Source organism: Cnephaeus nilssonii (genome assembly GCF_951640355.1).
Source record: "Cnephaeus nilssonii genome assembly, chromosome: 17".
In the NCBI taxonomy this organism is placed as follows: domain Eukaryota; kingdom Metazoa; phylum Chordata; class Mammalia; order Chiroptera; family Vespertilionidae; genus Cnephaeus; species Cnephaeus nilssonii.
In genome coordinates this window covers 34,360,390-34,386,591 of record NC_137088.1, presented here as the reverse complement: position 1 = coordinate 34,386,591, position 26,202 = coordinate 34,360,390, and the positions used below count along the sequence as shown (strand labels likewise).

The window sequence follows — 26,202 nt, the reverse complement described above, 5'->3', positions numbered from 1 at the left end:
TTATTTTTCCTTTTTGCTGTTCTGATTGGTTTATTTCCACTAGTCTTTTTTCCAGGTCACTGATTCGTTCTTCTATGCTAGCTAATCTGCTATTGATTCCTTCTAATGTTTTTGGTTTTTTTTTTTCATTTCAGTTATTATATTCTTCAGGTCTGCTTGGTTCTTTACTATACTTTCTAAATCTTTGTTGAAGCTTTCCCTAAGTTCCTCTCTTCTTCTGTCAAGTTTGGTGAGCATCCTTATGATCATTTCTTTGAATTCTTTATTAGGCAAATTACTTGTCTTTAATTCCTTAAGGGTTTTTCCCCTGGGATTTTTCCTGTTCCTTCATTTGTGAGCTATTCTTCTGTCTTTACATTTTGTTTGACTTTCTATGTTTGTTTATATAAATTTAGACAGAATCTCCTAGTCTGCACAAAGTGGCCTCATGTAGAAGCGGCCTCAGTGTAGTTTGTCTGTGACCGGTGATTTTGGCAGGCTGGAAGGAGCTGAGCAGGTCACCAAGTCATCTGGGCACTGGCCTACTGAGCTGGGGCGGCTTTAGTTGGGGAGGCCAGATGTGTATAGTAATGCTCTACTGACCCTGTTTGCTTTCTTTGTTTGGCACCATGATTGTCTTGGGCAATGTGTCTGGGAACATGCTGTAGTGACCTTGCAGGTAGGCCAGAGCACCTGGCTAGAGCCCCGGCCAGCCCGAGGTGGAATGAGATGTAAACAAGGGCGCTCACTGGCACCTCCAACCCCAGAGAAACCCCACAGCCCCCAGAGAGCTCCCACGACTCCCCAGCCTTCTAGCGGTCTTGCTTAGAAGCGACCTCTGTGTGGGCTTTGTGTGTCAGGTAGTTTAAGAAGCTGGGTGGAGCCAGGTGGGTGCTGGCAGTGCCTGGGGCACTGGCTGGAGCAGCTCCTGGAAAGGAGACCAGAGCTGTGTGGTAACACCTTGTTGTTCCTGCTGGCTCCCTTTGTTCAGACACAAACGGCTCCAGGCACTGTAGATCCTGAAGGTAGGACGCAGCACCAGGCAGCACCAGAGTAGAGCTCCCACCACCCCATCTATGGAAATGGCACTAGCAGCTCCTGCCGCCCTGAGAGTTCCCGCAGCTCCGCGGGGCTCTTGCAGCTTCCCAGCCTTCTCCCCGCCACCCCTCGTCTGTCTCTGTCTCTGTCTCTGTCTCTCTCTCTCCATATATATCTATATATCTATATATCTATATCTATCTATCTATATATCTATATCTATCTATATAGATATCTATATCTATATCTATATCTATCTATCTATCTATATATCTATATCTATCTACATAGATATATAGATAGATAGATAGATAGATAGATAGATAGATAGATAGATAGATATAGATATAGATATTAGCGTTTTCAGGGAAGGGGCAAATGTAGCATTCTCCTACATTGCCGCTGTCTTGGACCTCCTCAAATTGATACTTGCTCTTAAAACTCAGCCACCTACCCATGCTGTGGGGAAGCCTAAGCGGCTGGTGGAGAGGAACCAAGGCACCCCAACTTTTAGCCCCTGCTGAACGCCCTGACCAGCTAGCACCAGTTGGCCGGCCACAGGAGTATGCTGTTTTGGATTTCAATCTTCTAGCCCTAGTTGATCTGCTCCAACGGACACCACATAGAACAGGGACAAGGCTCCCAGCTAAGCCCTCCCCAATCACACATGCGTGAGCAACATACACGATTGCTGCTGTTTTAAGCCATGGAGTATTGGGGTGGTTTGTTACCTAGCAGGAGATGACCACAGTGAGGGCTGCAGGGCAAACAAGGGCTCGATCCTCAAAGGCCCCGTCAGCCAGGGTAAGGATTGGGTTTTGTTTTCATGCGGTAAGGAACCATTAGAGGACAGTGAGCGGCAGAGTGACCTCACAGGGACATGGGCCGCAGCAGGAAGCCCGTGAGGGGGCCCTGCAGTGGTCCTTCCCAATGGCGAAGGGTGGCTGTGGAGGGAGGGGTGGGAGTGGTGGAATGAGGGTAGGTGTTGAAGCAGGATGGATGGGATTTGCTGAGGGATGGGACATAGAATGGGGTCAACGATGAATCCACAGTTTGAACCGCAGTTTGAGCTCGGTGACTGCATGGCAGCCTTCCCCTGGTGTGAGGACTCGGCGTGGCCAGGAGACTGCTGAGAGATGGTCCCCATGTCGGGGGGACAGCTAAGCCAGGCTGGGGGCAGAGAAGAAAAGATGAACTTGAAGGGAGTCGGGGGTAAACTGGACGGGACTTAAGAAGGGAGCAGAGGGCACACAAAGGGAAACTGAGGCAGCCCAGCATGGGCTTGCCCTGCTCTCCCTACCTCACCCTCTCCTCCCCAAACCTCACACACGGCGTTGCCTAGATGTGCCAACAGCTTCCTCGGCGTGTCTGCCAGTAGCGCCCCAAGGGGCACCGTGAGCTGACGCAGGGGATTAGGCTAGCACTTCACAAGGTGGTGTGTGTGTTTGTCTCTGCTCTTCTCATGGCTTGGCCAGGGGCTGCGGGAGGTACCCAGGCAGGGTCTCAGTTAGGGGGCATCACTGGGCATCTCGCCTCCATGAGCTGCGGGGCAGGGCAGTGCCCGGGCCTGGCAGAGGCCGGACATCACGTGGCACCCAGGAAACTCGGGCAGGTCTTCTCCTCTGCGTGACGACACTGCGCCAAAGCCCACCGCCGGTGACCCTCGGAGCACAGGGATGCCTGTAGCGCAAGGCAAGTCTTCAGGGGCCCCAGACGAGGACCACGGGTGGGGGATTCACAGAAGGTGGCCACCGTCGGTGCTGAGAAGTGACCCTGGAATCTAGAGATTTCCTCCATTTGCAAATACATTTCTAAATGTCAAGAAGGAATTGCATGTTAATTAGGCATTAAAACAGGCTGTGGAATATTTAATGACATAGAAAGATGTTGCTGACATATTGTTGCATGGGGAAAATACAGGTTTCAAAATGGTGTGTATACCCTGGTCCCGGTTTTTACTCCTCTGCCCCCAACCCAGGCAAGTATGTGATTTGGCATTCTCTGAGATATTAACCGTGGGTGGGTTGAGGTAGCTTTTATTTTTTTCTTCTTCTCTCTTTTTTTTTTTTTTGACTTCCTGATGTTTCTGTAGGAAGTATATTTAATTCTAGCATCACACCAAAAAAAAAATTTTTTTTTCTATCAAATGTGTCAATAACTTAAATTAGAAATCTGCTGCTTAATAAGCAGGAATCAGGGCTCAGAATAGAAAATTCGAAAAGATAACGAATCTCTCTACCCAGAAGCTACCACAGGAAAAGGCTATTTTTAAAGCTAAAAATTGTTTACTTTTCTCTTCTCACTTTTCTGTTCTCATTAATTTAAAAACTGGCATTTGTAGGATTTTGTTTAAACGGTATGAATTTTTCTGTCCTAGTTCTTACCTTTGATAAATGTGTGTGCTTATTTTTTTTTTTTCGTGAAGGGGAAAAAAATGAGTTGCTTTGCTTTCTCGTGACCTCTCCAGGAGGTCAGGGGTGAACCTCGCCCCCAGCTCAGGCCCAGCTGGGTGGGCTGGGGGTTCTGGTATTTGCTGGCCTCCAGTCAGGCTAACCGTCGTACTGGCCTGGGGGAAACGGTTTCCTCACCTGCAAAACGGGGTTCGTGACACGTTTTTTGAAGAGGGACGAAACATTCGGGGTGTGTACATGTCCGCTCTCTTTCCAGTGTGGCCCACCCCTCCCATCGGGAGGCTGCCGTGGAGGCTGGTCTGGCAGAAGCACGGCACCGAGGACTGAGGGCCCAGACAATCTGGCTTCACCCCCCACCGCCCCCCGCGGCTCCCTGGCCGCCCCCTGGGGGCAGTCCTCCTCTGCGCTGTTCCCACCCCCGTAAACCGAGGACACTGTTCCCTTCCTCATGGACTTGGTAACTGCAGGTGAGTTGGGAGCAGGGCCCAGCAGCGGTGGGTGGCACCCAGCAGCCGTGACGTCTTCCTGCAGGTCCCGTGGCGCCCTCAGAGCCAGGCCCAGGGCGGGCAGGCAGCCACACGGTCCCATCGCCATCACTCCTCCGGAGGCTGAGGCAGGTCTGGGCCAGGGCGCCCTGCCTCTCGCCACAAGCACTGCCTTCCCGCCTCGGCCATCTTGGGATGAAGGCTGGAGCCCACAGCAGGTTTTCCCATCAGGCTTTTATTATAAAGAAGGTTCCACTTAGAGCATCCTGGTCACCCTTCCGGCCCAGGCCCTGCGCGGGCGGGGTCTGCCGCGGGGGCTCCGGTCAGCCAGAGGGCCGCTTGAGGCAGGGACAGAAGGCGTGGTTTTCTCAGGGTGGCGGGGGGTCCGTGCCAGAGCTGCCCGTCCTCTGGAACAGTCCTTTCCAGTGTTGCGTTGGGAGCCCCTCGGTCCCCTCCCAGGTCCTCTGCACAAGCGGCAGCTGTTCACAGTTGGTGCATGATGAGTTTAATATAGAAAAGCTTTCTTAAAAAAACAAAGCGGTGCTCTCTTTAGAAATACTTCCAGCAAGATCAAGTAGCCCAGCTACATCCTTGGTGCAATTTAGCCCCGCTCCCCCCAGACCCAACCGCCCAGCACCGGCCCCCCGGTCTTCCGCCCTCCTGGCTCCAGGAAAGCCCCAGGAGCCTCCCCACGGGCGGTGGGCGCTGCCCACGCCACCAGTAGCCACTTAAGCAACGGGAATCTGACACCGCTCGAAACTGTGTGTGGCCAGGGTCCTCTCTGGGTGAGGGGAGAGCGAGACGGCGTTTTGGTGGTTAAGTCGGAAACCGATCGCGGGCTGGTTCGAGGAGGCCTCCCCGCCGTCAGAAAGGCTGAGGTAGTGTTTCTGGCTGCGGCCTCTGGGCCAGGCGGTCTCTCACGTTTTTCTGTCTGCGGGACCGAGTCGGGCGGGGCTCTTAGCAGCCGGCCGTGACAGAGCGTGCGGGGCGCCGTCCAGGCTGTCCTGGCGGGTGGTGGGAACCTTACCAGAGACTGGCTGTGTCATCCAAGTCCCCATCCCAAAGGCTGGGCCTGGGGACAAGCAGGAGGGACAGAGGTGCCCGAGGGGCCAGGGCGGGGGGCTCCTCATTCATTCCCCCTCTCCAGTGACTCTGCTCAGTCCTGGCCCAGCCGGAGTCAGAGGCACGGGGGACCAAATGAAGTCGAGGGCCGGGTGCCTGGTTCCTTCCCCACACGGTGTCCGGCGGCTCAGGCCTCGCTGTAGCACTCGTAGATGTTGTCCTCCATCAGAGCCACCACCTGCTCAAACTTGTGCTGCAGCTGGGTCCTCCGGGCCGTGGGGTTTGCCTCCAGGGCCGCCATGATCTGAGGAGAAGCAGAGGGGCTGTGGGGCTGCAGGCCTGGGCCCCAGTGGGTCCCCTGGCAGTCTCTGGGGAGCACACCCTGCCTGGATTCCCACAGCTGCTGACCCGCCCTAAAGCACAAACGTCCTGGGACGTAAATGCTGGAGTGGGGACCTCTCTGTGGGTGAGATGGGGAGGGGGCGCCGTGGCTGCGAGGGTCAGTGCCGCCCACCAGGGGTACCCACCTGCGGGCGATACCTCTTGGCATATTTGTAAATCTCTGCCATGGCCACGTTGGTGTTGAACTCGTTCTGGTACTTCTACAAGCAAAGAGAAGGCGGGCGTTGGGAAGGGTGGGTAACCTGTCCAACGTGGGCCCAGCCCAGCCTGCTGCTGGTACACAAACCCCTCACTGGACGGGCAAATGCCAGACCCGACCCCCGCAGCCCAGCCGCACCCTCGACTCCTCGGCCAGGTGCGCGTTCATCTCCTGCTCACTGAGGGGGGTCATGTCGTGGATCTGCTTGTAGTAGCGCTGCACGATCTTGCGGTACTCGGGGATCTCCTTGGCGTACAGGAGCTTGTTGGTGGGTGAGTCCTGGGGAGAGAGAGTGAGGGGATGAGTAAGAGGAGGAAAGGATTTGTCTTTTTCTGGACCAGCCACGCTCTCTACTGCCACACGAAGGCCCCCGTCACTGAGGGTCCCCACTCCGCCAGCTTCAGACCAGGGGCTCCTCCCCCCACCCTGCTGTCCTTCTGCACGGAGCCCCTGCCCCGTCTTCTATGGGACTGCCGGGGGATGACCTGACAGGGGATCTAGGTCTTTTCGGGGGAAAGTACGTGGGCTTGGCGCCAGCCCTTGGTCGCACAGAGGCGGTTTTGTTTACATCCTTGCTTCGGGTTATAGGTCTTGGTGGCTAAGATTGCTGGAAGCCTGATTGCTGGCTCAGTGGAATATTTCCCACCACATGTTTTCAACGCCCGAAAGTGAAATGTGCCAAGTACACTCCCCGTTCTTTGTCACGGGCGTCCTGCCTTCCGAGATAGTGAACGCATCCCTTCTCCACACTCTCCCTCGTGGCCTATCTCTGAAAATCACGGGCAAAACGCAGGGCCATGAAGCCTCCATCCTGCCCGGCCAGGTCTGCTTACACCACCTCCTTCCTGCTCACAGCCGCGAGCACTCTTTCATGCCGCCCTGCTCGCCCAGGCTGTTCCCTCTGCCAGGAACACCCTTCTCTCTCCTCTCCCCGCAGAGATGCCTCGGGGGCGCCCTCCTGCGTGTATCTCAGAGGTCATGGTCGTCTGCTGCCTCTGCCCACCCCTTCCCTGTGCCCACTCAGAGGGCTCCTGGCCATCGGGACTGCTGCCTGTAGCCTGGCGGATTCTCAGATGACGCTGTGCTGGACCAAGCGGGTTTTCTACATTCGCTCTGGCTTCCTGGGCCTGATTCTATGGCCTAAACGTTGGGAGCTGACGCTGGGCCCACCTGAGGCAGGTGCAACCGGTCTTTCGTGATGCAGTTTCTGACTGTGGTTGCCGTGTCTGGACGTCTCCTCCGGCCCGAATGTCCCTGTTCGTCCCCCACGTCCCCCAGACCCGAGCTCCTCTACTTCCCCTCCCAGAAAAATCTCCGTCCCGTCATTAGCACGCAGGCTGCCCCCGGGAGCAGCTGACCTTGCCGAGCTGAAGGTCAGAGATGGAGCAGGCGTCAATGAAGGCCTGTGCGATGACCGAGAGGCAGGCGTCGATGTGGTCCGTCTTGTCGATGTCGAAGACAAACTGGGGGTTTTTCAGGATGTTCACCCAGAACCGGAGAGGAAGGCTGTGGGATGGGCGTCACAGAGGCAGTGTGAGCCCACCCCCAGGGTAGGGCAGCCAGGCCCAGAGGACAGGCTGGCTTTACCCCTCAAGGCTGGTGTAGCCTACTCACAAGATGGAGCCTCTAGAGACCTTGGTCTGCTCACCCACAAATGGGGCTGATGACCATCCCTGCTGGCCGGGCTACGGGCAGCTAAGAGCCAGGTTTCCTGCACGGAGCAGGGCAGGAGGCCGGGTCAGGAGCTGCAGGCCTGGCTGGGGTGGAGGGGCCCCAGTCCACCCTCACTGCCCACCCCAACCCCCACAGAGGCTCCAGCAGGAGCCTCAGGCCAGGTCCTGGTTCTCATTAGCAGCACCCCCACCCGGCCTGGCAGCCCATGGCTCCTCCCTTAGCCTCTCACGGCAGCAGGAAGTCCACCATTAGCAGCAGGCAAGGGCTGAAGGAGGGCGGGGCCTGGATCCTAGGCCTTGGCCTCAGGAGCCAGAGGGTTGGTAAAACCCCCACTCCCACCGCAGCGCCTCCCAGTGACTCAGCAGCCAGGGCTTATGCACCCCCAGAGCTCGGAGAAGCCCCTGCAACTGCACAGAAACTTCTGGGCCTGTGGCATTTTTTTCTGAGGACCAGCTGAGGTTTTTTTTTTAACAACTTCTTGTTGGGATCTGTGACCCCAAAAGCAGACATGCCTCCAAAGAAGGCTACAAACTGGGTAGGGGAGCCAAGATTATGCTGCTTTGAGCCATCCCAGGGCTGCGTGATCTCGGGCAGTCCTGTCTCTGTGAGCCTCACTGTTCCCATCTGTCAAATGGAGCGGGCAGGGCCTCCCCAAGAAGAATGGAGGGAGGAGGATGGTAAGGGCGACACTTACATAATCCTCGCTTCTCCTTAATTCTTATAATTAAGGTGGATTCCTTTTATTGCCCTTGTTTTACAGCAGGGGTCGGGAGAGCTTAAAGCACAGAGCGGTTAAGTCTTTTCCCAAGATCACACAGCTGGGATGTGGCATCGTAGGGACTGGACCCAAGCAGGCGGGCCGAGAGACCGGGCTCTGAACCCCCGCACTGTTGCTGCCCCCAGGGACCCATGGAGCTGCACCGCCCTCCCCACACACCCACCACCCACCTGTTGGTTTTCCAGATGTGCAGGGTGTCAGGATCTGAGATCCCCCTCTTCTCGGCCTGCTCCTCCAAGAAGTCGAAGAAGTACTTGACGGCCAGAGGGGGCTTGTCCTCACGGATGCTCAGAATGGCCTTGAACAGGTCGTCCAGGAACTTCTGCAGCGTGCCCTGGGGGAGAGCAGCGTGGGTGCCATAGGCCCGGGACCACTTGGAGAGGGTAAGTGGGACCCTGTTGGCTCTGGGGAGACTGTGGCACTGGAACTGGTGAATGTGGAAGCCACGTGGCATCAAGCCGGCCACCTAACCTCTCTGGGCCTCAGTTTTCTCACCTGTGAAATGGGTTCGTGAGGCCTACCTCACAGGGGCGCTGGAAAGTCGGGGGCAGAGAGTGGGAAATCAGTGGAGCCAGGGTGTGGTGTGTAGGGTGCAGACCGCCACCTAAGCTGTGTGACCTTGGGGACATGGCTGACCCCTCTGCCCTCTCTGTTCCATTGGCTCGTTTAGAAGTTGTCTGTCAGACACCTTTCGGGGCTCTGAGCAAAGGCAGGACCCTTAGCCTCTCACCCTGGGAGCCCAGCTGGCTCCACGGAGGAAGCGCTCTCGCCCCCCAGGCATGTGGACAGCTGGCCTTCCACGGCAAGGAGCGGAGGCCGGGCCTACCTTGGTAGACAGCAGGCGGGTCAGGTAGATCTCGGGTAGCACCTTCTTGCGGTGGCTCTGCCGGTGGGACTTCTTGGGCTCGGCCAGCTCGTCTGTGGGCAGCACCTGGGAGGCCGGCGCGGCGGTCAGTGCCGGGGCCAGGCGCCACCCTCCGCCGTCCCAGGGGAGGCCCCATCCTTCTCCCAGAGGCACTTGGTCTGCACCAATGACCAGGTTCCCTGCTGATTCTGGATTCCCATCTCCGCTCCCCACCCCCCAGCCTTTCCCAGAGCCTGGGAGCATTCTCCCCAGAGGACCAAGGTGGCAGGAAGCCACGTCCACACCCAGTGAGGGGCGGGAGCCCCAGGGCCAGAGGCCGGGCACTCACCAAATGGAAATACTTCTCTGTGTCCAAGTCTTTCACTGCGAGAGGAAAAACACACAATAAATAAACAAGGGAGGGGAGGGAGAGGGGGAGAGAACAGATATGGAGCGGAAACCAAGAGAGAGGGTGAGTTCCAAAGAGACACATGGAGAGAATGAGACAGAGTGAGTCAAGGAGAAACACGTGAAGAAAGAGAGGAGAGAGATCCAGAAAGACGCACAGAGGAAGAGACAAAGAGAAAGATAGCGGCATTGAGAGAAAGACACAGGCAGGTGAGAGGAGAAGCAGGGAGGCAGCGATGGCAGGAACAGCGACAGGTCACACAGGGAGAGAGGAGGGGCCCAGGCAGGAGGGAGGCTGTCCTCGCTCACCCCCCACCCGACCCCACAAGCTGCGGGGAGAGAACCAAGGTCCTGCTCCTGACCTCAGAGGGAACCCCGAGACCCAGAAGCATGAAGCCTGGGGCATCTGAGGGTGTGGACGGTGGGATTTGAGGCAGAAACATAACCCAAACCCTAGACGGGCATGCCAGCCACCCCTCTGGCCTGGCAGCTGCCCAGACCCATGGTAACCACGGCCCGCCCTCCTGAGGCCTCTCTCGGGCTGCCCGCAGGAAGTCAGCCTGAGAGGCCCGGTCACAGGCCCTGCCAAGCAGTCCTGGGTCAGAGGGGCCTGGCTTGGCCCCTGCCCCAACCACGGAGGCCATGGCCCGGCCTCGTGAAGCCTCGGCCTCCCCACGGGGACCGCGCAGAAGGGGCCCTGGCCGCCCTCCCCACGTCCAGCGGCGCTACCTCGGCCCAGCGTGTTGTCCTTCTTGTCTGTGAGGCTCATGGCCAGCGAGGCACCTTCGGGGATCTGGCGGGAGTGGAGAGGCTGAGGTCAGAGGTCAGGTCAGGGGGGCCGCCAGTGGGGGCTGGGCGGGGCTGGGAGCCCACCTTGTAGTGCGCCAGTGTGTTGAGCTTCTTGCGGCCATCCTCCACCACCGAGGTGTCGTCCAGGTCCCGGAGGATGTAGCTCTGTGTGCTCGAGGCGAACCACTCTGGAGACGGGGAGCAGGGGGTCAGGGGCGGGGCCAGCCGAGGGGCCAGCACCAGCCAGGCCACACGGGGAGAGGCTGCTTGCTCTCTGAGCCTCCATTCCCCCTCTGTAAACAGAGAGTGGGGAGAAAACTGGGGAACAGGGTGCTGGGAGGCCAGAGCCGTGCTCGATCCCGGGGAGGAGCACAAAGCAGGAGCTCTGGAAATGTCCTCCTCCGCGGGGTTGTTACTGCTGTTACTGCTGATGAAATAAGGAAAGGTGCCCCCAGCCCTGGCTGGTGTGGCTCCACTGGGCACTGTCTGTGCAGCAGGAGCTTGCCCGTTTGACTCCCGCTCAAGGGCCCATGCCCAGGGTGGTGGGCTCAATCCCCAGTTGGGGTGCACTTCATCTGACCATCTCCATGTCCCCAGTGCCCACGTCTGTGCCCATCTGCTGAGTGAAAGGAGTGGACTGGTATGCCTAAGGCAGGGGCTGGCTCCCACCAACACAGTCTGACACCCGGGGGTGCCGCCCGCCCCCCTGCCCACCGAGGTCGACGTCCTCGGCGCGGGGCCACTGGGAGTAGGGCACGTTCTTGCAGAAGGCCTCCAGGATCTTCTCCTTCACCTGCGTCAGCGTGTCCGTGTCCATGGCCCGCACGCTCAGCGAGTCCATGCCGCAGCCCTGGAAGGACACGTTCAGGTTCTGCACGAGAGGAGGAAGGGGAGGTCAGTCCGTCCTCACCGCCACTGCCCGGGGCCCCGGCAGGCGACAGCCCACAGGAGGGGGCCGGGCCAGAGCGTAGCCTCCAGGCACGTGGGGACCCCTCCCAGCCAGTTCAGGAGACGCCCCCCCCCCGCTTGCTTCCCAGTTGCCCTTGCCCCCCCGCCCGCACACCGGCTCACCCGGGGCTTGGCCTCGATGTTCTCCCGCAGCAGCCACTCCTCATTGAGCGTGTAGCGGGCCTTGCCTGTGATGGCATCGATGGAGCCCTTGTTGATCTGCTGCTTGATGGCACACAGGAGCAGGAAGAACGGCTCCCCAACCGTCTCCTGGGGTGGACAGGGGCTGTCGTCAGGGGCCGAGGCCCAGCCTGCCTGCCCCCACGGCCTCCCTGCCCCCCTCCACATCCCAGCTCCCAGGCCTCCGGAACACCTTCATGGCTGCCTGTGTAATATCCTTCTTTTGGCTCCCGGTGCCGCCCCCCAGCCCCCCGAAGTCTCCATGGACTCCACGGTCAAACACCATTGGCTGCAGGCGGGCTCATCCATTTCATCCCTCTCTGCTGAGGCCGAGAGCAAGTAACCAGCCCGGGGTCAGCCGCAGGAAGAGGCACAGCAGGACGCGGACGCCGGCCTGGCTGACTCCCAAGCCCGTGACTTTCTCTGCGAAGCCTCCCAAGGTGAGTTCGGGTGGAAGAACACAGACGTGGTCCCCACCTACATCGCCGCGCGGTGAGAGTGGAGAGTCCTGGGCTCAACTGGACTCTCCTGCCCTCGGCCACCCGCCACCCCCCACCTTGCCAGTCTCCCTTTCATCAAGTTCACAGCCATGAGCTGATTTTCATGGTCATTTTATAGCGAGGGATCAGGAATTACACTGATGGTAGATACTTAGGTAAAATGGTAAGCTGATTTAAGGAAAAAAATTAAGTACATAATAGTGTTAGGCAGATTTGGCAAGATGATGAAGATAGCATGCCAACTCTTTTTTTTTTTTTTTTTTTGTTAATCCTCACCCGAGGATATTTTTTCCACTGATGTTTAGAGAAGGTGAAAGGGACAGAGAGGGGAGAGAGAGAAACACTGATGTCATATCGATTGGTTGCCTCAGGAACCGAACCCGAGACCCTTTGATGCGCGGGCCGACGCTCTAACCACTGAGCACACCAGCCAGGGCAAGCATGCCAACTCTTACTCCTGATCTAGTTCTCCGGGTCTGGTGGTGGGAGCCACTGATGCCCCGTCTTCTGGAGCAGGAAACGAAGGCTCAGAGGGAAGCCACACAAAGAGGCCTCAGGAGCTGGGTCCAGAGTCCACGGCAGCCCCTACGGGCCCTGCTGCAGCCAGTGCAGACCGATACCAAGACCAGTGACACCGGGAGAGCCTCAGGGGGCCGTGGGATGGCCCCGTCCTCGGCCCAGCCTCCTCTGCTCCATCCCCATCCCCCGTCCCCACCACAGGGCTCCTCCCGGCTGCCTGCCCTCACGAGCCCCACACCCAGGGGCATGGCCCACAAGACAGAGAGGGGGCAATGCCTTTCCCAAGGCCGCACAGCTGGTTTGTGCCAAAGACTGGACTCAAACCCAGGACATCTGAGGCCCTGGTTCTGGGCTTCAGTCAGGCCTCTGCCTTTCTCCTGGGATCCCCCAGATGACTTCCTGGCCTCTGCAGAAAAGCCCTAATGGGGTCCCTTTGGCAGAAGGCAGACGGCCTGACCACCTGGCCTCCCTGGCCTTCCCAGCCTTATCTCATCAGAAAGACTCACCCGCCTTCCCTCAGTTCCTTTCAGAAACAGCCCCTCCTCCTGGCGCTGCCCCTGCTGCCACCAAAACCAGGGACACCCTCCCCACCCAATGCTTTCGCTGGCTCGTTCCTACTCTCACCTTACTCGGGCCGCCACCTGGAACCCTCCAGCCCGGTCAGAAGCCTCAGCGGTGGAGCTTTGCTATTTTAATTTGTTTCCACATCTCCCTCCCCTAACGTTGGGAGAGCTTCAGTGGCTGAGAGGGTTTGGTGACTGAGGACAAGCTCCCCGACATGGCCTCTGTTCTGCCCCAGCGGGCTCTGCGCCTCGCAGGAAGCCAGGCCTCCCCGGAGCCTCCGTCCCCGTCTGTATAATGGACCCTCGGGGTCTGTCCCTGCCCTCCTCTGAGTCCCCCTCCCATCTGCACACAGGGGTAACTCTCCTGGAAGAGCTGGCGGAAGGATGAACCAAGTCCAATCCACCGCGGGAGACTGGGAGACGCGGTCCCTGCCGTATCGGTGGCGCCGTCACGCCTGCCTCACCCTCAGACAGCTGTACATGCAGATGGACATCCAGTTGGTGAGCATCTTCTCAACCACGGACTCCGTGCGCCGCAGCATGAGCTTGGGGTTCTTGGCGGCGGAGGCGTCGATGAGGTCCACCAGCAGCTCCTTCATGATGCTGGTGTAGTACTCGAGCTTGCCGTGGAGCGCGATGGTCAGGAGGGAGGCCAAGCTGCACCTGTGGGTGGGCACGGGGCGTCAGTGGGATCGGGGGGCGGGGGACACAGTGGCGGCTACAGGTGGCCTCATCACTGATGTGCCTGCGCGGGTGGAATCCAGGCCCAGGAAGGGGAGGAATGTGGGGTCTCAGAACCCCCAGTACCCCGACTTCATGTTGGAGGCCAGCTAGCTGCCCAGAGGACATGGTGATTTGTAAACTTCCCGAGCCCAGGGTCCAGCCAGGCTGACCCAGGACCAGTGGGACCGCAGACAGAGCCCCCCCCCCCGCACCCCAAGTCTTGCAGCCCAACCTGTCCCGCACTGCGAAGTCCTTCTGCTGCTCCAGGGCGTGGACAAAGACGATGAGGAAGTGCTTGTTGTTGAGCAGCGAGGAGAACAGGCCGATGCCCTCTTCCATGTTGGGCCGGCAGCTCTCGGGGATCTGCAGAAGCAATCGGTGAGGGGACCCGTGTCTGCCTGGCCGAGGGGTCAGCACTTAGGACTCCCCGAATGGCTCCTAGAATGCCTCCTGCGATGGGGAATTCACTACCTTTTCATGGTGGGTGCCTCCTAACTCCCCGTGACTGGGCACAATGGCTCAGTTGAATTGAAAAGTGGGGCACAAAAAAGGGCAAGAGTGCCTGGGGGTAACCCAGCATCCCCATGAGGGACCCTCTCAACTATCCTCTAAGGCAGTGGTCGGCAAACTGCGGCTCGCGAGACACATGCGGCTCTTCCACAAAATACCACGGCCTGGGCGAGTCTATTTTGAAGAAGTGGCGTTAGAAGAAGTTTAAGTTTAAAAAATTTGGCTCTCAAAAGAAATTTCAATCATTGTACTGTTGATATTTGGCTCTGTTGACTAATGAGTTTGCCGACCACTGCTCTAAGGCACAGGCAGAGTGGGATGTCAAGGGAGGCTCAGTCCTCTCTCCTCTCTGCCTGGCCTGGGGGCAGCTTCAATACCTCCTGGGATGAAGCGCTCACTACCTTCCAATGGCAGATTCTCCTCCCCCCATCCCTCCACCCCCGTGATTGGGATCAATGGACCCGATGAGCTGGAAAGTGGAGCCTGACAGGGACTGGGTGGCCGAGGCGGCCCAGTGTGTGTGTGTGTGTGGGGGGGGGGGGGGTTTGAGGGTACTCACCTTCCACTCTCCCAGCAGTGGGTGTGTCTCTTGCACGGAGGAGCTGCCCTGGGAGTTGAGGGTCTGGGAGGGCAGTATGTAACGCTCTTCATAGAGGGAGGAACACTGTGGAGGCAGACCCAGCACCTCAGCAGGGCTGGACTCCCCTGACTGGCATGCAAAGACGTTCAACACAGGCAAAGGGACACTTTACAGAGAAAGACAAGGATTCCAGAGGCGTGGGGAGGGGCGTCCCCGGGGGACTTCCCGGAGGAAGAGGAGTGGAGCCAGCATGCGCCAAGCTGTAGCAATGCCAGAGGGCACAAGGCTGTCAGGAAAACGAACGCAGCTGAGTGTGGAATGAGGGACACGGAGGCAGAGAGGCTGCTGCACGGTGTGACCAGGGCAAGAGGAGGGCGTTGGCCATCAGCACCAAAGCTCTGGGCAGGCCAGGGAAAGGGGGGACAGGGCAGCAGCCAGGAACAGAAGGAGGCGAGGAAGGGGTGGGCAGAGTCCAGAGGGCAGGAAGGGGGTATGTGGAGACCCAGAGAAGCCTGGCTGGGAAAGGCCCGATGTAAGAGAGGCTAGCAGGGCACATGCAGCTTGGGCCACCTCTGCTCACCCCTCAGTGAGGGGAGAGGTAGCACCCTAGGAGGAGCGTGGGGCTGGCAGCCAGCTTCTCTACGACAGTTAAACATCGAGTGAATAATGAGGGGAAGTGGGTAGAACCTGGGCCCCTCTCGGCAGGCCCTGTGGATCTGCACTGCTCCGGGGCCCACACTACACTAGCCAAGCTTCTCCATATGCACAAAGGTGCCCTCTAGAGCGGCACAGCCCAGAGCCCCCGAGGTGGCAGACGAGGGCACCGGCTGACCTTAGGGAAGAAAGTGCGGGTCACAAAGTGCTTATACTCCAGGAAAGGGATGCCCTGGCTGCGGTTCAGCTCCTTGGTCAGATCCGTCATGTCCGTCTGCAGCTCGGCAAAGCCTGGTGACAGGAAGGCAGAGGTGAGCGTCTCTCAAACCCATTCCCCAGGTGGGAAAGCCGAGGCCCGTGGTCCTGCCTGGTCCCCACCCACTACCTTTACGGATCTCCTCTCGGATCTGAGATTCCATCTCCTCCATCTGCAGCAGGGTCTTCTGCCAGTAGCGCTCAGCGCGGCGGCTCTTGGTGCAGAAGACAAACAGGGCTGCGGGCATTGGAGAGGGGGTCAGGCCTTGAAAGCCCTTTGGAAAGCGTCTGTGGGCACCTGCTGTGCGCAGGGCCTGGAGGGAGAGGCGGCCTCAGCCCCACCTCCTCTGGGACAGGCGTGGCCAGGTGCCCAGGCCTCCCCTCCCCAGCGGGCTAACTCCGACGGGGCAAAGGGTTTGGAGAAACCAGTAAAATAAGGCTCAGTGTCCCTTCCTTATAAAAAGAAGTGTGTGTGTATGTAAAACAGTGGTAAGCAGTGGCTTTCCCTATGGATAGATTACATGTGAGAGAATTATGGGTGATTTGTGGGTGTTTTTTTTTTTTCGTTTTAGCATTTTCAATTCTTTCTACAATGACCTGTTACTTGTGAATTGAGAAACTTTTAAAAGATTACAAAGCAGTATTATATTATCCCTTTCTGAGTTGGGAGAAGGGATATATATATATATATATATATATATATGTAATATATATAATATTAAAATATTTTATATTCTTATGTATAATACATATTTGTACGTATTATATAAAACTTTGAGACTGTCAGGAAAAATACCAAAATATACAGGGTGTTAATGATGGATGTGTTTTTTTTTTAAGTTCACTGATTCCCTAAAATTTTCTACATTGAATATTTCTTAAAGACAGCTTTGTTAAGATATGATGCACACGCCATGTAACCCATTCATCCATCTAAAGAAGACAATTCTAATGGCTTTTAGTTGTGCATCCATCACCCGGGATCCTACAACATGTGGTCTTTGGTGAGTGGCTTTTCATTTGGCATAATGTTGTCAAGGCTCAGCACTTCATTCCTTTTTATGACCGAACAATATTCCGTTGTGTGTACATCTACACTACATTTTACTTATTCACCAGGTGATGGACATTAAGTTGTTTCTCTTTCTGGCTGTTATGAACAATGCTGCCATGAATTTTCATGCACAAGTTTTGTGTGAACATGTTTTCATGTCTGTTGGGTAGACACCCAGGAGTGGGATTGCTGGGTCACATGGCAGCGTTTTGTTTAACACTTGGAGGAACTGCCAAAGTATTTTCCAACCCCACCAGCAGTGTATGAGGGTTCCGCTTTCTCTGCGACACTGAATATATTACCTTTATAACCACTGCTTTAATAGTGGTATAACAACCCTCTCTTAAGTACCTTCAACAGCTCCCTAATGATTAGACAGAAAGGTTCCCAATCCCTCTGCGTGCCCTCCCAACATCTATCCTCCCATTCATGCTGTAGCCAGGCACCCCTCTCACCCACCTCTGGGTGCAGGACCTGTTCCTACCCCCACGCGTGTGTTCAAGCTGTGCCCCCAGCCCACTATGCCTTCTCTTCTATCTGCCCATCTTCAGGGGGGTAAGGGGGGGAGGCCTGCCCTCCAAGGTGTCACAAGGGTGGGGGGGGCTCCTTACCAACCACAGAGAGCAGCAGCAGGACGCTGCAGATGACGATGGACACAATGATGGCGGTCTCACTGCCGCCTAGCTGCAGCGTGGCGATGGTCTGGTTGAAGTTCCCTACCTGGATCTGCACAAGATAGGGGAGGGGGTTGTAGCTTCCCTGGACTGTGCCTCGGCTCTTCTCCTAACTAGCTATGTGTCCTGGGGCAAGTCACCTAACACACAGACAACCACGCCCACCTCCAGGGGGTGCTTGAGGACTAAAGGAGGTCATGCTTGCCATGCTTTTGAGTCCTTGGCCTGGCACAGAGGAGAAACTCAGTGGCGGGGCGGGGGGGCTGTCATTAGTACTAAAGCCTGGGAGGCGAGGCTGCTGTCCCCGGGTATCTGTAGGGTTGTCCTGGGAACGGGAGGTGTCTGAGGGCAGAATTGGGACCGAGGTGCAGACGAAAGGGAGCTTTCCCAGTCAGAGCTGCCTGTGAGGAAATGAGCTCCCCAGCCCAGGAGGCATGCAAGCAGGTACAGTACAGAAAAGATCCCCCTTTCTGGGCCTCTCTCTCCTCCTCTGGCTTCCCTGCCCTCCATGATCCTGTGTGATGACTGGCAGCCCAGACTCTGGGGAGAGCGCCTAGAACAGGGGCAATTTCTTATGGCCTTTCAGAGTCCAGCCCCATCAGGCCTACCACTGACCTTGAGCAGGTCCCTACGTTCTTGGCCCTGTTTCCTCATCTGTCACGTGGGGATGTCAAGCTCTGCCTGCCTAAACTACTGAGCATGAAAGTGCTCAGTCCCAATGTGCTGAGCCAGGGACAGGCACCTGCAGATGGGGCTGGGAGCCATGCCCGCCTCTGCCTCCAGAGCCCCATGCACTCACCGTGATGGGCAGCTGCCCCTCAGCCGTGCCCAGGGACTCATTGACCGAGCAGTGGATGACTCTCTCCGAGACGATCTGGATGTCGCAGGCCACCTGGCCTATCTTGACCCGGTACTCATGGCGCTCCAGCCCCAGGCTGTCCTGCTCTTTCTGTGGGCGAGGAGGGGAGGGCTCACCGAGGCCCATGGCCGAGCTCAGCCCGTTCACTGCCCCCACCCGGCACCCGCTGGCTCTCACATGGATGACTAGGGTGAGGGGCTCCCCAGGGTGGTGTTTGATCCACTTCTCCCTCTTGGCCGTGGAGAACTGAGGGTCAGGGAGGTAGTCCAGGCGGAACCTGCTGCCCCGCTGTGCCTCCTCGGAGTCCAGCAGCTCCTCGGCCACTGCCACCTCGTCGGTGTAGGCCCGCCCGTTGATGAAGAAATCCACTGGTGCGGACGCGTTGCTCAGGGCCCCCGGCGAAGGGCAGGTGATGAGGGTGGAATTGAGAACCTTGCAGAGCTGGTGGGAGAGGGCCATGGGCCAAAGTTGGGGTGGGGGGATGAACAAACAGACATGGAGAAATGGGGAGAGTTTGAGGTTTAGGGAGACAGAGAAGCAGAGAGGCGGGGAGAGAGACAAGAAGGCATGGGGAGACAGGAGAGAGAGAGATGGAGAGAGGCAGCAGAGCGAGGGCTGCCAGCCACCCCCACCACCTCGGTCCCCCGCCCCGCTCACTGTGGGCTGTCGGCCGATGTGGTGCACAGCCATGGACACGTTCTGCACCATATGGAAACGCTCACCAGCCACCGTGATGGTCCTGCCACCGCTGTGGGGACAGCAAGCCCATCAGCCCACCTGCAGCCCGAGAGAGCGAGACCCGCCTGGGGGTCGGGGCCAGGGTCTCACCTGACGGGGCTGCGGCGGGGACTGATGGCTATGATGACGGGGTTCCGCATGTACCAGAAGGTGAGGTTGCCACGCACGCAGCCCCGGTGCTCGAAGCGCACACACACGGGCACGGGGGCTGGCAGGGTGCCCCCGGGCACTGTGCAGGTGATGCTAGTCTCTGTGCGCCTGTGGGAGGGCAGCGAGCTTTGTCTGCAGGGCCCCCACCTCCCATTGCTTGCCCCTGCCCAACACCCCCTGCCCCACGGACCAGGGGCACAGGCCTTCGCACTTGGCCCCCACCTGCTCTTCTGCCCTCTTGCACATGCATCTGTTTCTGTATTCCCACTGCCATACGTTGCTCGGGCTGTCCTCTCCACCGAGAATAGCTTCCCTTCTCTCTGACCCTGCCTGTACTTCCCAACTGCCCAGTGCCACCTCCTCCGAGAAGCCTTCCCAGAGCTCCTCTCCCAACTCCTGCCCCTGGCGAGGGCCCTGTCCCGTGGCTCTGAAAGCCCAGACTTTTCTCCCAATCCAACCCCACTGGACATTTCTATTTCCGGTGGGAGCGTCTGCTTTTCCCCGAAGGCTGAGACTGTGTTGGGCTCATCTTTTTGTCCCCATCCATGAAGCCTGCTGGTACACATTAAGTGCATAATAAAGACAGAGCTATTTCACCAGGAGCTAAGGATCTCAGAGTGTATGCAATCACCACCATTTTACTGCAGCTGTCACTTAGGAAGCACCTACTGTATGCTGGGCACAGAGTGCTTCCCATAACTCCCCGTTCTTACCAGATGAGGAAGCTGAGGCTCGGAGGGGAAAGGGCTTGGCCAAGGGGTGATGCTTGGTCCCAGGGTAGCACCCCCACCCCTCCGGGCCCCTAGCCCCGTGGTTTCTATGGGCCAGAGGGGGCAGCTGGGGCCCAGGGGCTTACATGAGCTCCGTGCAGGGCTCTGTGTTGTTCAGCAGGACCTGGAGCTCGGAGCCCACGTGGAGGTCGCTCCCGTGGATGGTGATCCTGGTGCCCCCTGCCTTGGGGCCCACGGCAGGCTCCAGGGAGTGGACCAGGGGCAGCTGTGGGGCGGGAGGCAGGTGGTCAGGCCTCGAGCCCGCCCAGGGGGTGAGCCTGGCTGGGTGGGCGGGCGGGACAGGGGGCGGCGGCCTGCCTTACCACGTAGGAGAAGCGCTCCCGTGACTTGCCCTCCTTGGAGACGTTCACCGTCACCACATCGGAGAACGCCCCTGCGGCCGGCCCCGTGGCGCACACAATCCTGGGGGAGGCAGCTCTGGTCAGGAGAGCCGCCAGCGGAGCATGGGGCCTATCAGGCACTGCCCCATTTCTCCCGTGAACAATGTCCGCAATTGCACCCCAGGATGTGTGCGCTCCCCATCCTTGCACTCAACCACCTGTCCCTCCCACGCACAGCTGGGGCTGGCATTCAACTGGGACACGCCTGAGGGCATTACCCCCCCCCCCCGAGTTCCCTATCAGTTGGAAAACAACCACTGAGCCCCCCAAATGTCATCCTGGCTGTTCCCAGGGACCACTGCCCCCCACCCCCCCCACACACACACATACTCTACAATTTTCCCACAATTCTGCAACTATATGACAAGGGGTTAGACAAGATAGTCTCTTAGGACACTTGGAAGTCCTGTGACCACAGAACATCTGCTGGGCTGGTGGCCTGATCTGCTGGGCTGGTGGCCTGATCTGCAAGCCTGACACATGGGCTCCGAAACAACATCCATTCCTTCATTCCCTGCTCCCAAAGGTGTCCCCGAGCCCCTCAGGCCAGGCCGATGGCTGCAGGCCCGATCTCTGCACCTCACCAGTAGCCCGCACACTCTCTTAACCGCACTTTTTCCCTTTTCGTCAGAGCAAGGCTTCTGTGGAAGTTGGACTGGTCTGGGGGAACATGGGAGGGCTTCCAGAGGAGTGGGCACTTGAAGGCTGAGTGGTGTCCCGAGCAGCAAAGGGCACGATGTGTGGTGGGAATGATGGGAGCAAAGCCCAGGAGACCTGGGAATGAGCAACTCCGGGGGGCGGGGGACCGAAGGCTGTCTGCTGAGGAGGGTGGGACGGCCAACGGGAGAAGGGAGGGCAGAGATGAGGTTGACACTGCTCAGAGAGGTAGAGGTGGGGGGCTCAGAGAGGTAGAGGTGGGGGGGGGGAAGGCCAGAGGTCACTCAAACTGCCCCAGGGACTGCCTGCTACTTACTCTTCTGACACGGTGTATCTGTCCGCCAGTGGCTCACAGGCCACACCGCCAATCCACACGCCGTGGGCCACATCGCTGAGCCGCCGGCCCAGGTTCCTGCCGTGGATGGTCAACAGGGTCCCACCGTCCAAGGGGCCACTCAGGGGCTCAATCTGCCGGGTGACCAGAGAACAGGGTTCTGAGGCGGGGATGCCAGCAGGGATCCCCCCACTGCCACAGGCTCCCGGGGAGGCGTGCCGCACAGACCGGCCACTTAGGGGAGGCTCGGAGAATGCTGGGATTGCTAGTCACGTCACAGGTCACTGGGACTGCCAGTGAGGATGTGTGTGTGTGTGTGTGCGCGTGTGCGTGTGTGAGTGATTAAGTCCACTAGGGTCTGGGGCCACAGAGTGTATGTACACACGCAATGCTATTTGTTGGGGGGGGGGGTGTCCTGAGGATAGCGAGGTCCACTCTTAGTAGTCACGTCTGACCACATGATCCTGCATCCCAGCCAGAGCTGACTGGGCCTGGGACAGGCCCCTGACTCAGGCCAAGACCATCAGCCTCCTCCCCCGACCCACCCAGGCTAAGCCATCAGAATCATTCCGAGACGTTTTTCTTAATTAAAACGGAGGCTTGGGAGTGACTGGCATCCTCCGCTGTCACCATGTCCCCTGCCGTTGCTATAACACTAGAGACACTCTGTCCGGCATCCCCGCCACCCGACTCCCCAGGCCCCTGTCCTGCGGCTTTTCTCCGAGTACTTGCCGCCTCCTGAATGTGACTTATTTCCTCACTCGTCCCTATCGAAAACATGCGCTCCGTGAGGGCAGGCACTTGGTTTTGTTCACTGCGATGTCTCCAGCCCTGCAGAGGCCTAGCACCCAGGTGTTCAACAGGTAACAGCGCATGCGTGTGCAGGGCGTGTGCAAGCACGTGTGCTGTGCAGGAGCACAGGAGGGGCTTCCATGGGGGTGGGGGGGATGTGCTTACCGCCCGGATCTCGGGGGCAGGGCAGGCTCCAGGCAGGGGCTGCAGGGGCCCCCGAAGGCGGCAGCTGTCACTCCACACACACAGGTGGCCCAGGTCCTCCCGGCCCAGGCACTGGGAACAGTCGGGGCTGCCCATGGCGCAGTTATAGACCTCCACTGGGAAAGACATGGAGGCACAGGGCTCAGCCCCCATGACCGCTGTCCCCTCCACACTCACCCACTCCCTGTGGGGTCCCACCCAGAGGCAGGTCCTGTTTCTGAGGGCCAGGACCCCAGGAGGGTCTTAGAACTTTCTCCAAACCTTCTGGGGCCTGTGCTAAGCCCAGGACAGCCACAGCCTCATTAATATCCTTCAGCCCCACCTCAGTTCTATCAGACGGGAACTGCTTGTTAGCCCCGTTTGGCAGACAAGAGACGAGGCTCAGAGAGGCAGAGTGACTGGTCAAGGTCACACACAGCCTATGAGTGACGGAGCTGGGATTCACACTCAGGTCTGAGCGGGTCTCTTTGCCCCACAGCGGAGCTCCGGGATGCTGGGAAACACGGAGCAACGTGGGCTCTGCGGGCCGCAGACCCTGGGAGTGGCCCGAGAAGTCCTGCAGGGAGGATTCTCCAGGGCCTCGGTGTGCAGGCTGGGTCTGAGGCCTCCGTGGTGGGGATGTGGGGGGCCCATGTCCACTCGGGATGTCTGAGACTCCCCATGAACAGACAGACAGGCCTTGGGAGAGTTGATTCAAACATCTGAGGAGAGTAAGGACACCAACCACCGTTTGGGGCTGATGGTGCCCCAGGCGCCCGCTAGCTTTGTGTGCGTCACCCCAGCCCCTGCAGAAGGTCCTGGGCCCTCCTTTCACCTGGGGACCCTGCGGCCCGAAAGGGAAGGGTCAGGACATGCCCGAGGTGACACGGCCATTGGCATGGAGGTGACCCGAGGGCGTGGCAGCTGGCCCAGAGTAGCCGCTCGATACAGACGTACGACAGTGTCACCACAATAAATTCAATGAAACATGTAAATAATTTTTTTTTAAAAAAATTAATGGCACAGAGGGGAGCCCCAAGCCAACCTATGAGTATGTAAACTGAGGAAAAAATAAATCTTTGGGTTGCTGTTTTTCTTTCAATAAATAAATAAATACTAAATGACCAGGTACTGGACGGCAGGGCTGGCATCCGAGAGCCTGTGTGCATTAGGGAATGGCGAGGTGGGGCAGCTGTGACTGTCTAGTGAGCACTGGAATGAGACCCCCCCGCCCCACGGCTGAGCCCACCCTTTGTGGCTGAGTCCCCGGTAGCCATGCGGGGGGATGGGGGCTCCAACCTGTCATGGGGTCAGGGCTGTCCAGGAACCGAGCTGGCCGTCCCTTTAGTTGGAGGCTGAGTGGAAACACCTGGCTCTTCTGGGTCGTGTGCAGCTGCGAAAGGATGGGAAAAGCATGAGGGGCGTAGACGCCGTTCGGGTCTCTGCTGGAGACAGACGGGGCAGAGCTGTTGGGAATCGGGGGACCAGCAGCAGCAGGAGGCCAGGTGGGAAGAAGACAGTGCAGCACATGGACCTGTGCAGGCCCCCCCCTGCCCCCCCTGGAGCCACACCACTCACCACCACGTGGTTACAGAGTACAGCTGAGTCATTCACCCACACGGCCTCAAAGATCTCCTCCTGCCCAAAATTACACTCCAGGGCTGCGCTCTGTGGGGAACGGGGGGCGGGGGAGGAGAGTCTGGTCAGCACCCCCTGCCCTCCAACTCCATCAGGACCTCATGGACCACTGCCCTGGAGAGGGGGCTTGGTCCTGCTCTCAGCCTTCGCCTGGGCTGTACCCTCCTCCGGAATGTCCTTTCTTGCCTCCATGCCCAGTGCGCGAGGGAGGCAAGGGGTACGTGAACTCCTAGAACTCCGGCCTGTGCGCTCCGTGTCACCAAAAGCCTCACCAACACCCCTTCTGGCCCAAACGAGAGCCTTCTACTCAGCACGCTTAACACCCCTCACCTAACACCCCACACCTAACACCCCACACCCCACACCTCAAGCCCATGCCCCAGGCAGACAGGACACTCTTGGACATAGCACAGACTGTCCTACCCTCAGGCCTTTGACCAAGCCCATTCTTCCACCCCGAAAGGCTTATCTCTCCTCCTATCACCCAGCAAAACTCCACAGTCTTCAAAATCCAGCTCAAATATCCCACATTCCAAGCCTTCCCAGACCCCCTCAAATCAGGGGGCATCCTCATGTGATCACTCACTCAGCAGTAAGCATTTGGGTGCATGCAGAGGTTCTATTAAGCCCCTAAAGCCTACTCCCCACCCTGTATGTGAAGGACTGCCTTATCCCGGTGCCCAGGCTGTTCCCACCTGTCCCCTCACCCACTAGCGAGGGTTGGGGCTGGGTCTTGATCCCTCTGACACCTGGGGAGCTGACAGCAGTTGAAAGAGCTCAGGCTCGACCTCACACAGGCCTGGGTGTGAGCCCCATCTCTGCTACTTCCTAGCTGTGCAACCCTCTGCATGCAGTCCTCCTCTCTGAGCCTTGGTTTTCTAAACTCTGCAACGAAACAAGCCTCCCTATTCTGCAGGGTTGCTGAGAAAAGTGGAGATTGTGTATCTTTAGTAGGTTGTACACTGTGGGTGCCTAATATGTGCTGGCTGTTATTAGTATGCAGAAGGCGCTCGATAAATGATGGATGAATAGACAGGGTCCGATTCCCCAGTCTCATCTTGCCCTTGGCCCAGCACGGGGCTTCTGGGGAGTAGCATCAGCAAATATTTGCTGAGTGAACAAACTCGGGTTTCATGAGTGTTAGGCCAGCCACGTGGCAGGACTTCCTGCTTATGTACCTATCAATGGCAGATGTGACACCCCGAGGAGGAAGCAGGTCAGCAACCTTTCCCCTACCCTGCCCCCACCCCCCTTCGCTCTGAAGCTCGCACAGGAAAGTGGCTGTTGACAGGGCTGAGAGCTCATTTGTCCCCTGCGATGCTAAGCTGAGAGGGGGGTCTGTCCTTTGAGTCCCTGAGCTCAGGCCTTGGCCCCCTGGGGGCCGGCAGGTCCAGCCTGTCCTGGGGGTCCCCAGGGTGTAGGCTCAGCAAACAGGGCTGCTGCAGACCCCAGGCAGGGGCTCTGCCCACTCCCACCCTCAGTGCTCTAGAAGCAGGCCTGAGGGAAGGAGGGCGGTCACGGAGGTCAGTGAAGGAAGACACGTGTCCCCGAACAGCCGGAAAGCAGCAGCCAGGACCAAACCCAGGGCGTGGGCCTCCCCAGGGCAGGTTCCTGCAGCCCCGGGAAGCAGCACGGTGCCCCACAGGGACCCAGACCCCTGGAAGTTCGGGGAGGCTGAGCCCCAACGGCTGCAGGTGGAGTTTGAGGGCCCAGGGCAGGGCCCCGCCTGCCCCACACGGAGCTCCAGCCCCGCCACATCCCGGGTGCCCAGCACGTGGCCCCCACGAGTGACGACAGGCCCCAGCTTCCCTGTGAAAGTGACAGATGGCGAGCACCCAGGAGCTGGGGAAGGGGGTGGCTGGCACGCTTCCAGGACTCATCAACGCTTCCCACCCAGAAGGGACCCAGAACGGGGCGACATCCCCTCCCCCAGCCCAGATGGGAGGTGGGGGAAGGGAAGGCTGGTTGTGGGGAAGAGCACTCGATCGGGAGTCCAGGGCTAGGGTACGAGTCTAGCCTGACGTGCTGTGACCCAGGGGCATCAACTTCCCTTTTCCGAACCTCATCTTCCCCGTCCAGGGAAGACTGGCAGCCACCCCTGGGGAGATGTGTCCAGGGTCGCATTTCAGCCTGGGGTGGGGCAGGACGGGGTACACGTGGGCAGTGCCCACCATGGGCTGTGGCCCAGCTCTCTTTGTCCAGGACCCCCAGACTCCCCTACCCGCCGGGGATCTTAAGCGGGTAGGGGAGCCTGGGGGTGCTGGACAAAGCATTCTGATACCCAGTGGGTCCTGGCCAGGGTTCCCCTTCGCCTGCCGGTGGCCTGCTGTCCCCTAGGCCTAGGCCTCACCACCCACTTCCCTTTCCCTTTTCTGTGCAACCAGAGCGGGGCTCTCTCTAGCAGAACCTGGAAACTCAGAGCGAGGAAACCAAAACGTGGGTGGTGGGCCC

The 26,202-nt window shown here is 58.5% G+C and overlaps 1 protein-coding gene across 1 annotated transcript in view; it reads right to left on the bottom strand.

Annotated features, from left to right (window-relative positions):
- Positions 1-4,129: 4,129 nt before the first annotated feature.
- PLXND1 (plexin D1) overlaps positions 4,130-26,202 on the bottom strand; it is a 51,178-nt gene continuing 29,105 nt past the window's right edge. The window contains exons 10-36 of the mRNA XM_079794815.1: positions 23,692-23,781; positions 23,413-23,506; positions 22,096-22,250; positions 21,121-21,272; positions 20,070-20,169; positions 19,833-19,972; positions 18,917-19,084; positions 18,746-18,836; positions 18,266-18,529; positions 18,029-18,178; positions 17,167-17,281; positions 15,632-15,739; positions 15,425-15,537; positions 14,572-14,676; positions 13,735-13,865; positions 13,244-13,442; positions 11,141-11,287; positions 10,784-10,940; positions 10,154-10,257; positions 10,010-10,073; positions 9,222-9,256; positions 8,855-8,959; positions 8,199-8,362; positions 6,935-7,082; positions 5,715-5,855; positions 5,503-5,577; positions 4,130-5,279 (exon numbers count right to left, since the gene is read on the bottom strand). Of these exons, the coding sequence (XP_079650941.1) occupies positions 5,163-5,279; positions 5,503-5,577; positions 5,715-5,855; positions 6,935-7,082; positions 8,199-8,362; positions 8,855-8,959; positions 9,222-9,256; positions 10,010-10,073; positions 10,154-10,257; positions 10,784-10,940; positions 11,141-11,287; positions 13,244-13,442; positions 13,735-13,865; positions 14,572-14,676; positions 15,425-15,537; positions 15,632-15,739; positions 17,167-17,281; positions 18,029-18,178; positions 18,266-18,529; positions 18,746-18,836; positions 18,917-19,084; positions 19,833-19,972; positions 20,070-20,169; positions 21,121-21,272; positions 22,096-22,250; positions 23,413-23,506; positions 23,692-23,781 (3,432 nt within the window). The 3' untranslated portion in view covers positions 4,130-5,162. The remainder of the gene's footprint in view (positions 5,280-5,502; positions 5,578-5,714; positions 5,856-6,934; positions 7,083-8,198; positions 8,363-8,854; positions 8,960-9,221; positions 9,257-10,009; positions 10,074-10,153; positions 10,258-10,783; positions 10,941-11,140; positions 11,288-13,243; positions 13,443-13,734; positions 13,866-14,571; positions 14,677-15,424; positions 15,538-15,631; positions 15,740-17,166; positions 17,282-18,028; positions 18,179-18,265; positions 18,530-18,745; positions 18,837-18,916; positions 19,085-19,832; positions 19,973-20,069; positions 20,170-21,120; positions 21,273-22,095; positions 22,251-23,412; positions 23,507-23,691; positions 23,782-26,202) is intronic.